At 61.2% G+C, this 11,594-nt stretch overlaps 1 protein-coding gene across 1 annotated transcript; it reads right to left on the bottom strand.

Annotated features, from left to right (window-relative positions):
• Positions 1–750: 750 nt before the first annotated feature.
• On the bottom strand, positions 751–11,585 carry rcor2 (REST corepressor 2). Its single transcript, XM_088608588.1, has 14 exons — positions 10,886–11,585; positions 10,479–10,559; positions 8,597–8,720; positions 7,405–7,461; positions 6,942–7,022; positions 6,610–6,662; positions 6,309–6,470; positions 5,933–6,057; positions 5,445–5,511; positions 3,464–3,688; positions 3,274–3,351; positions 3,120–3,177; positions 2,093–2,319; positions 751–1,992 (listed from the first exon to the last, which is right to left on the bottom strand). Exons 1-14 carry the CDS (start codon positions 11,057–11,059, stop codon positions 1,633–1,635), a joined length of 1,872 nt encoding a protein of 623 aa, XP_088464714.1. The 5' UTR covers positions 11,060–11,585; the 3' UTR covers positions 751–1,632.
• Positions 11,586–11,594: the final 9 nt, after the last annotated feature.

Below are 11,594 nucleotides of genomic sequence, written 5' to 3'. Positions count from 1 at the left end.
AGGTGAGCTCGCACAGACACGCGGTACAGAACAGTGAGGACAGGTGAGCTCGCACAGACACGCGGTACAGAACAGTGAGGACAGGTGAGCTCGCACAGACACGCAGTACAGAACAGGGAGGACAGGTGAGCTCGCACAGACATGCAGTACAGAACAGTGAGGACAGGTGAGCTCGCACAGACACGCAGTACAGAACAGTGAGGACAGGTGAGCTCGCACAGACACGCAGTACAGAACAGGGAGGACAGGTGAGCTCGCACAGACACGCAGTACAGAACAGGGAGGACAGGTGAGCTCGCACAGACACGCAGTACAGAACAGGGAGGACAGGTGAGCTCGCACAGACACGCAGTACAGAACAGTGAGGACAGGTGAGCTCGCACAGACACGCAGTACAGAACAGTGAGGACAGGTGAGCTCGCACAGACACGCGGTGAGGACAGATGGTCTCTCTCTCACACAGACGCACACAGAAATCAGTCGGCAATGTTCATAAAAGTAAAGGGACTGAGGAGCCCCAAGTCCTGACGTGAGACTCTTCTGCAGCGAGGGGAAAGGGTGGGACAGAGCTGCCGCAGAATGGACTGGGTTAGAAGCATTTTTTGCACGATTACAAAAACAAACCCCAAATCTCTCAGGAGCCGACAGAGCCTGAGGAAGAGGGAGAGCAGCTCACGCCTGCCGTGCCTCTCGCAGAAGGACCGCGGGGGGGGGGGAGCTCTGGAATGAAGCGGGTCAGACGCACGAGCGTGTGGCATTTCAGCTTTTATTTTTTAACAATTTAAAAAAGAAACAAATTCCAGTTCATAACATGGAGAAAAAAAAATCACACACACACACACACACACAGACGAATTACAAAAGTAAAAAAAAAAAAAAAAACATTCCTATTCTAGACGGAACCTCCCTCACGCGTGGCTGGGGCCGGGCCCCTGGGCCCCTGGGCCCCTGGGCCCCCGGGGCCCCGCCGAGCGAGCGGATCGTCCAGTATCCGGCCCTTCAGTGTTTCTGACTCGAGCCCGGTGCGTCCCCCCCGCCCCGCCAGCTGCCCCCCCTCCCCCTCCCGCCCTGCCCGCGAAGACCCGCTCCTCGGTTGCTACGGAAACCTGCGGGGGGCCTGCCCCGCAGCCTGTCGCTCTGGGCAGAGATGACGCCTTCCCCCGTTGCCACGGAGACCTGGCCTCCCCGCCCCAGCGGGCGAGGATGGGAAGAGTCGCTGCCTCCTGTTGCCATGGCAGTCGCGGGCATGCCCTGGTCGCCGCGGTGATCCAGCGGGCTCGTTTCCTGCCCTGGGGGTGCACGCTGGGAACGGACACGGTGCTGGGGGGCTGGCAGGGGGGGGGGGGCAGCAGGGTGGTTGTTTCCATGGCAACAACCCACCTTGCTGGCTGCTGTTGCCACAGAGATCTTTTAGGGTACGCAGGTGCGCCCCGCTGTTGCTACCAAGGCGAAATTCCCAGAGAGCCCACCGAGTCTCCCCGGCCCCCCGCGCTCTGCTGTGGGTTCGAGAGTGTGGGGGCTCTACAGCGTACCAGGAGAGGGGGAGGGGGGAGACGGGGGGGGGGCACTGAGAGAACGACCCCGGTTTGCGCCCCGACAATTCTGCTGCTACCCCCGGCCCCCCCAGGACACCTACAGGCCCACCAGCGACGGGGGGAGCTGCCCGGGAGGGGCCGAGGAGGAGGGGGGGCTCCGCAGCGTGGCGCCCAGCTGGCGGGAGGCCGCCGCCGCCGCGGGCCGGATGAGGGGGGGCGGGGGCTGGTTGAGGGGGGGCCGTGCCGGCAGGGGCCGCCCCTGCTGCAGCGGGGGGGGCTGGCGCAGCAGGCTGGGGGGCGCGGGGGGCAGGGCGGGGCGCAGGAGGGGGGGCGGCTGGGAGAGGGGGGGCGGGGTGGCCGGCGGCGGTAGCGGCGCAGGAGAGGCGGCGCCGCCATTACTGCTGCCGCCACCAGGGGGCGGGAGAGGGGGCGCCGCCGACACCGCGGTGATCTGTACCTGCAGGGGGGAGAGAGAGAGGAGACGATGAGGGAATACTTCAGCGACTGCCCACCCTGACCCCCGACCCCCGACCCCTGACCCCCTGACCCCCCCTCACCTCGTCCTCCTCCGCGCTGCTGCCTCCTCCCGCCACGCTGGCGCGCTCCAGGGCGGCCGGGCTCCCGGCGCGGCCCCCGCCCTCCCGCTCCGCCTCCCACTGGCGCAGGACCTCGTCCAGGTTGAAGCGGCGCCGGTAGCTGACCAGGAAGGAGCTGACCTGCGGGGCCGTCTTGTTGCCGATCACCTCGGCGATGGCGCCCAGGTCCTTGCCATAGTGCCGGATCGCTGGGGCGCAGAGCAGGGGAGCAGGTCAGACCGCTGCGGAGCACCAGCCCTCCTGCCCAGCATCTCTCTCCCTCTCTCCCCTCCACACTCATCCTCCCCTCTCTCTCCCCTGCCCCTCCCTCTCTCCTGCTCACTCATCCCCCCTTCCCCTCTCCCTCTCTCCCCTCCACACTCATCCTCCCCTCTCTCTCCCCTGCCCCTCCCTCTCTCCTGCTCACTCATCCCCCCTTCCCCTCTCCCTCTCTCCCCTCCACACTCATCCTCCCCTCTCTCTCCCCTGCATACTCGTCTATCTCTCTCTCTCTCTCTGCATTCGTCTATTTCTCTCTCTCCTGCACACTCATCTCTCTCTCTACCCTCCCCCTCCCTCTCTCCTGCACACTCATCCCTCCCTCTCTCCCCTCCACACTCATCCCTACCTCTCTCCCCTCCACACTCCCCCTCCCTCTCTCCTGCACACTCATCCCTCCCTCTCTCCCCTCCACACTCATCCCTACCTCTCTCCCCTCCACACTCCCCCTCCCTCTCTCCTGCACACTCATCCCTCCCTCCCTCCCTCCCTCTCTCCTGCACACTCTCCCTCCCTCTCTCCTTCTCTCTCTCCTGCACACTCCCCCTCCCTCTCTCCCTCTCTCCTGCACACTCATCCCTCCCTCTCTCTCCTGCACACTCTCCCTCCCTCTCTCCTTCTCTCTCTCCTGCACACTCCCCCTCTCTCCCTCTCTCCTGCACACTCATCCCTCCCCCTCTCTCCTGCCCACTCCCCCTCCCCCGGGGGCAGTCACTGCCCGTGCCCTTACCCTGGACCGCCAGCAGCTGCTCCTCAGTGGTCCAGCGGGTGCTGTACTTGGGGGTGACCTGGGGGTGACAGAGACGGGACAAGTCAGCTGCTGGGGGGACGCGGCGCCGGGGGGGGCTGGTCAGGAACGCCGGGGCTGCAGCACGCTGGCGTACCTCCAGGGGGCGTGCACGGTCGATGCCCTGCTCCAGACTGTGCTTCAGGCTGCTGTTGATCTGCTTGATGCTCTGCACCTGCGGCGGGGACAGGCAGCGTCAGGGCAGGGGGGCAGGGGGGCAGGGGGGCGGCGGGGCGGCGGGGCAGCGGGGCAGCGGGGCAGCAGGGCAGCGGGGCAGCGGGGCTCACCTGTCTCTTCAGCGACACCAGCTGCGAGTCCAGCTGCTTCAGGGTGGTGACCGCAGCGTCTGGGGCTGCCGACACGGCAGAGATATCGGACTGGCTCAGGTACATCCCCCGCGGGGGGCGCCGGCGAGCACGCAGGGGCGTGTGCCGGTACTGACACCCCTGACTCTCCTTCCGGGCTGGACCGGACCGTCCAGAAACACCCCCCATGCTTGACTGCTTCTGGGCCTGACAGACAGTGGGAGAAAGGACTTAATACAGACACACTGACTGGACACTCCAGTACACTAACACTGCACTGAGAGAGAGGGGTTAATACAGACACACTGACTGGACACTCCAGTACATTAACACTGCACTGAGAGAGAGAGGGGTTAATACAGACACACTGACTGGACACTCCAGTACATTAACACTGCACTGAGAGAGAGAGGGGGGTTCATACAGACACACTGACTGGACACTCCAGTACATTAACACTGCACTGAGAGAGAGGGGGGTTCATACAGACACACTGACTGGACACTCCAGTACATTAACACTGCACTGAGAGAGAGGGGTTCATACAGACACACTGACTGGACACTCCAGTACATTAACACTGCACTGAGAGAGAGAGAGGGGTTCAAACAGACACACTGACTGGACACTCCAGTACATGAACACTGCACTGAGAGAGAGGGGGGTTCATACAGACACACTGACTGGACACTCCAGTACATTAACACTGCACTGAGAGAGAGAGGGGTTCATACACACACTGACTGGACACTCCAGTACATTAACACTGCACTGAGAGAGAGGGGTTCATACAGACACACTGACTGGACACTCCAGTACACTAACACTGCACTGAGAGAGAGAGGGGTTCATACAGACACACTGACTGGACACTCCAGTACATGAACACTGCACTGAGAGAGAGAGGGGGGTTCATACAGACACACTGACTGGACACTCCAGTACATTAACACTGCACTGAGAGAGAGAGGGGTTCATACACACACACTGACTGGACACTCCAGTACATTAACACTGCACTGAGAGAGAGGGGTTCATACAGACACACTGACTGGACACTCCAGTACACTAACACTGCACTGAGAGAGAGAGGGGTTCATACAGACACACTGACTGGACACTCCAGTACATGAACACTGCACTGAGAGAGAGAGGGGGGTTCATACAGACACACTGACTGGACACTCCAGTACATGAACACTGCACTGAGAGAGAGAGGGGTTCATACACACACACTGACTGGACACTCCAGTACATTAACACTGCACTGAGAGAGAGGGGTTCATACAGACACACTGACTGGACACTCCAGTACACTAACACTGCACTGAGAGAGAGAGGGGTTCATACAGACACACTGACTGGACACTCCAGTACATGAACACTGCACTGAGAGAGAGAGGGGGGTTCATACAGACACACTGACTGGACACTCCAGTACATTAACACTGCACTGAGAGAGAGAGGGGTTCATACACACACACTGACTGGACACTCCAGTACATTAACACTGCACTGAGAGAGAGGGGTTCATACAGACACACTGACTGGACACTCCAGTACACTAACACTGCACTGAGAGAGAGAGGGGTTCATACAGACACACTGACTGGACACTCCAGTACATGAACACTGCACTGAGAGAGAGAGGGGGGTTCATACAGACACACTGACTGGACACTCCAGTACATGAACACTGCACTGAGAGAGAGAGGGGTTCATACAGACACACTGACTGGACACTCCAGTACATTAACACTGCACTGAGAGAGAGAGGGGTTCAGACAGACACACTGACTGGACACTCCAGTACATGAACACTGCACTGAGAGAGAGAGGGGGGTTCATACAGACACACTGACTGGACACTCCAGTACACTAACACTGCACTGAGAGAGAGAGGGGTTCATACACACACACTGGATGGTACATGTATAGCACGACAGCTCTTGCTGTTCCTCACCTCCTTCTGCGTGTTGATCTCAAAGTCGCTGTCACTGCCTGCTTCTCCCTCCTCCATGTCTTCGTTGCTGAGGGCCGAGAGGAGAGACACTCAGATTCTACAGCGTTACAGGTCCTGCGGTCAGGTTCACACAGAACTAAACACACCAGGAGACCCCTTATCCTCTCAGCGGTCACTCCTGTCCCTCAGGCTGTGACTGGACACTATATACTGGGCAGTGTGAGAAGCGTCCACAGTGGTCACTCCTGTCCCTGGGCTGTGACTGGACACTATATACTGGGCAGTGTGCGATGTGTCCACAGTGGTCACTCCTGTCCCTGGGCTGTGACTGGACACTATGTACTGGGCAGTGTGCGAGGCGTCCACAGTGGTCACTCCTGTCCCTCAGGCTGTGACTGGACACTATATACTGGGCAGTGTGCGATGTGTCCACAGTGGTCACTCCTGTCCCTCAGGCTGTGACTGGACCAGACTTCGCCAGGCCTCACCTGTCGTCCTTCTCTCTCTGGCTGAGCAGTCTGCGGGCCTGTCTGTCCATCACACTGGTGCGCGTCCGGGTCTTCTTCCAGGAGTAGTAGTACTTCACCAGGCTGGAGATCATCTTGTCTGGGAGCTGAGAGCACCAGACACACAGCACCAAACCGTGAGTCTCTCTGCCTTCCCGCCTCCTGCCCTCATGGGCCCCTCCCCAGCTGTCCCCTCCCCCTCCGAGGCCCCTCCTATGTCTCCTCCCCCAGCCCTTCCCAGCCCCTCCCACTCTGCCCCCCGGCCCCTCCCCCTGTCTCCTCCCCCAGCCCTTCCCAGTCCCTCCCCTTCAACTCCTCCCCCTGTCCCTCCCCCTGCCCCTGTGCCCCCGCTCCTCACCATCTGCTGGATGCGACGGAAGCTCTTCCCGTGGAAGCTGAAGGCCTGCTCGAACAGCACCTTGTCCTCCACCGTCCACTCGTCGGGGAAGGGCGTGAAGTTGGCCAGGTCGGCCAGGGACTTCTCCACGTCGTGCTTGTGCCACAGCAGCATTCCCAGGGCCTGGAGCGCCGGAGCGCGGGGGAGAGAGGCTGCGGTTAGGGAGGCAGGCAGGCTGCTGTTCCCCTGGGACACAGCGCCCTCCAGTGCCCGGGGGGGCAGCGTGACGAAGGCCTTGCGGTCCGTGGTGGCTGGACTGTACCTGCTCCATGTTGTATCCATGCTTCTCCTTGGCCATCAGGATGTATTCGTCCACTGGGAGACGGAGAGAGAGAGAGAGAGAGAGAGAGACAGGAGAGCGTGAGAGCTCTGCTGGATTCGCCAGAGGCAAGAATCAAGACCAACAGCTCTTATTATCTTAAAGGATTGCTCAGGTTCCCTTCCCCCTCCGCAATCTGGAGTCATCCCGATTTACTGCTCGTCTCGGAAGGGAGGGACACGGAGGGCGAGGCAGGAGGATGGAGAGGGAGGGAGAGCGCAGGTCACAGACGACGGCAGAGAAGAACAGGAGAAAGAGACACAAGTGCTCCTTACGTTTGGCATCGGATATGTGCTGATTGGGGGACCAGACCAGCATGCCTTTGGGCTCCTTGTCGCTGTACCGTGCAGGACTGTCTGTGGAGACACACGCAGACATGAAAATCACACTCCCACAGCCTGATCCGCGCCGGGGCTCACACTGGTGTCCATCGCAACCCCACTGCACGGCGGGCTGACCCGCTCCAGGGTTTAGACCCGCGTGTAATGGGGGTCCGACTGCCACTGTAAAACGCGGAGTGGGTTCAGACACGCTAACACACTCTCCTCTTGCATTTCCCCAACTGCTCCTGCTTTCCTAGTCACTGCAGTTCCCTCCCCCCCACCACCTCCCCCCGTTTTCCTTCCACCCACTTCCTCTCTCCTGGCGGCTCGCCCTCCCCCCTCCCGTCTCCCTCTCTCCATCTTAATCACCTTCCCTGCCTCCCCCCTCTCTCCCGCTGGCTCGCCCGCTCCCTACCTGGTTTGTACTCTGGGATCGATGCCTGGTAGTCCCCCCCAACGCGGATCATGCTGTCTGTAACGAATGGAATAGACGGGGGGGGGGGTTAATGTGGACTCCCGGCCTGGCTGGACGGTGCAGGAGAGCGACACTGTGCCGAGCCAGAGAGAGGCGTTTATTAATCAGAGCACATCCCTACCGACAGATCAGGGAGGAGGAGGGAGGGAGGGAGGGGAGAGGAAGAGAGATCAGGACACAGGGGACACCAGGAGAGGGGTCAGAAGACAGAGACATGGCGTGAGAGACAGGGGAGAGGAGGAGAAGGAGGAGGAAGAGGGCAAAGCCAGAGACAGGAAACGCAGGGGAGAGCGAGAGATGAGGAAAAGGAAAGGAGGAGAAGACTCTCATTTGTGTCGTGCAGAGCCTGCGTTTAAAAACAAGAATTTGCTTCCACTACTCCATTACAAACATGCATTTCAGTTGCCTTTTCTGTTCCCAGATAGGCTGTTCGCCTGCTTCTTGCTCCTGTATCAGATGAGAACTGTTCATTTATTATTCTCGTTAACAAACTGATTCTGCACTCGGCTGGTGCTCTACATGACAGGCCAGCCCACTCACACACTCTGGGACACTGAGCTCGGAGGACAGGAGAGAAGGATCTGGGATCAAGGGCATTTAAAACAGAGGACAAGGGGCACTACCGTACACAAAGGAGGGTGGGAGCGTGTTACAGGCTACCCCCACCATTCGCCGAAGCCGAAACCCCGGCCTCGTTCAAGAGACAAACGCACGACTCCCGTTCCCCGCGAGCTGTCCAGGCAGGTCAACTGCAGGTAAAACCCGGAGTGGATTTAACCTGCTACACATCGGCCTGCCCGGGTTGAGAGAGCAAGGGTCAGGACCCCCGCGCTCGTCGTGAGGGTGAAAACTGCCCCCCCCCCGGTTCCCCCAGAATCCATCTGCGTCTGGTTGAGCAAAAGCCCCATCCCTGATCACTCTGCTTCCCAGCTGGTTCTCGGTTTTCAATCGATCCACACAGCGTGGTTTAAGCCAGATCACTGCCCACACGGACCGCCGGGGACGTTTCGTTAGGACGAATTCCCCCAGTCTCTGCGCTTTAACCCCCGAGGAGCCAGGACTGTCTAGTGCCCAACTCCCAGCCCACCCCCTCCCCTCTCCCCCCGCCAGACAGTGGGGGTCCGGTGTTTACCGTGAGCGTGCTCCTCATCGCTGCTCTCCTCCTCGCTGTGCTGGCTGTTGCCGTTAGTGACAGTCTTGGCTCGGCTCCGGGACAGCACCCCTCCTCCGGATCGCTCCATTACCGAAGGCATGGCCTGTACCATCGCAGCCACACCCCCACAGACGCACACCAGACACAACAACGAAACAAACAGGCATCCATCAGAGACGGCAGCAACGTCTGGCCCCCCCAGGCGTGCCGGGACTGCTCCGTTTCTCAAGTGGACGGGGGGGCCCCCATCTCCCCCATCTCAACAGTGGGGTGAGCCAGAAACGTCACGTTTCGCGTTACCCATGATGCACCGAGACACCGCGCCCAGGCCTCGCTGCTCCGGTGTTGGACCGGTTGACCGTGCGGAACGGTCTTACGTTGGATCAAGTGCGCTCTATGTGTGTGTGTGTGTGTGTGTAAGGTTTTGGCTACGTGCTAACGTTGACCTGAGAAAGGTTGGGTAGACACACACACAGGTGCATGCTGGTATAGACTTGGCCAAGCTGGTGTTCAATTAGTGGCGCGTCTGTGCCACCCAACTCTCTGAACTCGGGTGCTTCTCGCACGGGGGGGGGGGGGCGTGGACACACCCATCCCTGTGACCCAGCTGTCCCAGAACCGACCCGGACCCTGGAAAAGCACCCCTGCGTTCGAGCCCCATCGCCCCCCCCTCGTGCGGCCCCCAGCCCCGCTTCCCCCGAACAACGCGTCTGCAGATCTCAATTTTTGTTGTTTTGGGTTTTAAGATCTGGCCTTCCGAAACCCATCTCCAGGGCTGTGCCCCGGGCAGAGGCAGAGGATTGTCATGGCCGGCCACAGTGTGGAAAAGTACCACAGGAAGACAAAGGGCTCCGGGTCATTGTGAGATCGACAAGGACTCCATTCAGCGACGCCACCGTGGCCAGGAGCTGCAACTGCAGGTCTACCCCGGAGACGGCAGCCGGCCGGCCGGCCCAAAACAATAAAAAAAAAAAAAGAAAAGAAGCTTTTTCCTGAACGTATCGATGGAGAGGAGGTGGACCCGGTGCGAGAAACCGTCCGTGGCGACCAAGCTGGCTCGTACCTCCCGCCTCGGAGCCCCGCGTTTATTTCGAAATCCGAAAACCGGCGGATTTGAACCGGAGCGTTAACGGTACCAACCGACACCGTCGCCAGGGCAACACAATGACCCGACCCCCCCCCCTCCCTCAACACCAACCACCACCAGCCTCCTCCGGTACAGCAGATCCAGCTGGGGCCGCCGACCCCCAGGCGGGTCACCCGAAACCCGGGCTGAACTTTCCCCCAACTTCGGCGGAGAAACACAGCCCGAGGCATCGCAACTCCACGGATGTCCCGGCCGGTGCGGCGCCGTGCCCGAAAGCCACCAGCCTCCAGCCTCCAGCCTGCAGCGCCCGGCTTTGTCTGCGCCGAGCCCCCCCCCAGGCGCTCTCTCGGTACGGGCGGCTCTCCCAGTCGACGGAGGAAGAGGCAGAAAAGCGGACAAAACAGCGCCCAACCAACAACCTTGCGATCTCCGGGAAGGAGCCCCGTTGCAGCCCGACTCCCGGACGGAGAGAGAGACAGGGGGTGGCTGGACCGGAGAGGGCTATCCGAGCCGAGCCGGGGACCACAGGGTGAGGGAGACGGAACCGAGACAGAGCAGCTGCCTGCCGGCTGTGATGTCCCGTCCTCGTCCTCAGTTCCCAAGCTTTTGAACCGCTGCCTCAACCCCAACCCCCCCGTTCTGCCCCAGCGCATCGCGAGTTTAAATGTCACATCCCCGAAATTCAGGCCGGCGGGGGCAGCAAGAAGCCCGAGCCGCGCAGTTAGAGATCGGGCAGGCAGCGGACCGGTCCCGGACGGGCAGCTGGTGCCTTACCTTGCCGAGCCGGGTCGCCTGCAGTAAGATGCCAGAAGTCGCGCCGGCGCCCGTCCCCGATCCGCTCTCCCTGTCGCCGTGCTACCAAAACAAAACACTTCCAAGAATGAGCGTCTCCTTCTCTGCCCGGGACTCGGCCAGATAACGAGGGGGAGTTTGGGGGGGGGGAGCCCCACAACGGTAAGGATTGTGATAGGTGCACCCCAACTTGGGGTGTCTGTGTGTGTGTGTGCTGCTGGTCGAGGAGACCCCCGCTGTAAAAATGCAATCAATTGATAACGCAGCCAGCTGCCCCCACCCCCCCCGTCGCCTCAACCCCCCCAAAACGCCAACCCGGGGTCAGACCCGGTCACCCCTGGAAAGGAGGGAACGGAGTCTGGGAGGGAGCGCGGGAGCCGGTTCCGTACCGGTTCGGTGTCCCCCTGCGACTCGCACCCGGACGCCGGGACCCCGTGGCGGTTGTCAGCCCAGGACCGGACGGCGCTGCCCCCTGCCTTGTCCTCCCCCTTCCTCCTCCTCTTCCTCCTCCTCCCGTTCCTTCTGCCTTCGCTCCTGCCGCGGTCGCCGCCTTCCCTGCTCATTTACAGGGGGTTATCCGGCATAATCCAGCGTGGGCTTCAGCCGGCGTCCTGGAGGCAAGAAACCCACCTTTTCTCTGCCCTGCCTCCCCTTGCCCGCACACACACACACACACTCCTCCTCCTCTCCCCCCCCCCCTCTCTCTCTCTCTCTCTCTCTCTCGCTCCTCCTCGGATGCAAGTTGTCTGTTAAGTTTCTGTCTCTCTCAGTGTTTTGGGGGGGGGGTAGGGGCTGGCTCTGCGCTCTCCACCTCGGCGGCGGATTCCCGGCTCCGCTCTCGGTCAGAGCGCAGCGAGACACCGGAGCCCCGCCGCGTCTCCCTTCTGCGCTCCCGGGGGCGCGGAAACGCACCGGTTCCTCCTCCTCCTCCTCTCCCCCCTCCCGCCGCCGCTGGTGCTGCTGCTGCTGCTGCTGAGCCTCACACACACACACACACTCCCCCTCCACCGAGACAATGGTCTCGCCAGCCGCACGCGCCGCAGCCCTCCCGTGCCGAGCCCGAGACACACGGCCAGGCACCGGGCTCGCGCCAGCCGG

This window comes from Lepisosteus platostomus, chromosome 16, assembly GCF_059453375.1.
Source record: "Lepisosteus platostomus isolate fLepPlt1 chromosome 16, fLepPlt1.hap1, whole genome shotgun sequence".
NCBI lineage: Eukaryota > Metazoa > Chordata > Actinopteri > Semionotiformes > Lepisosteidae > Lepisosteus > Lepisosteus platostomus.
This window is presented reverse-complemented; position numbering and strand designations above follow the sequence as displayed.

Excerpts from the sequence above, each read along its gene's own strand:
- rcor2 (XM_088608588.1), bottom strand. The coding sequence starts at position 11,059 with ATGAGCAGGGAAGGCGGCGACCGCGGCAGGAGCGAAGGCAGAAGGAAC. Across the intron at positions 6,663-6,941 it reads GCACATATCCGATGCCAAAC|TGGACGAATACATCCTGATG; the intron begins GTAAGGAGCACT and ends TCCGTCTCCCAG. Across the intron at positions 5,512-5,932 it reads CAGAGAGAGAAGGACGACAG|CAACGAAGACATGGAGGAGG; the intron begins GTGAGGCCTGGC and ends CTCGGCCCTCAG.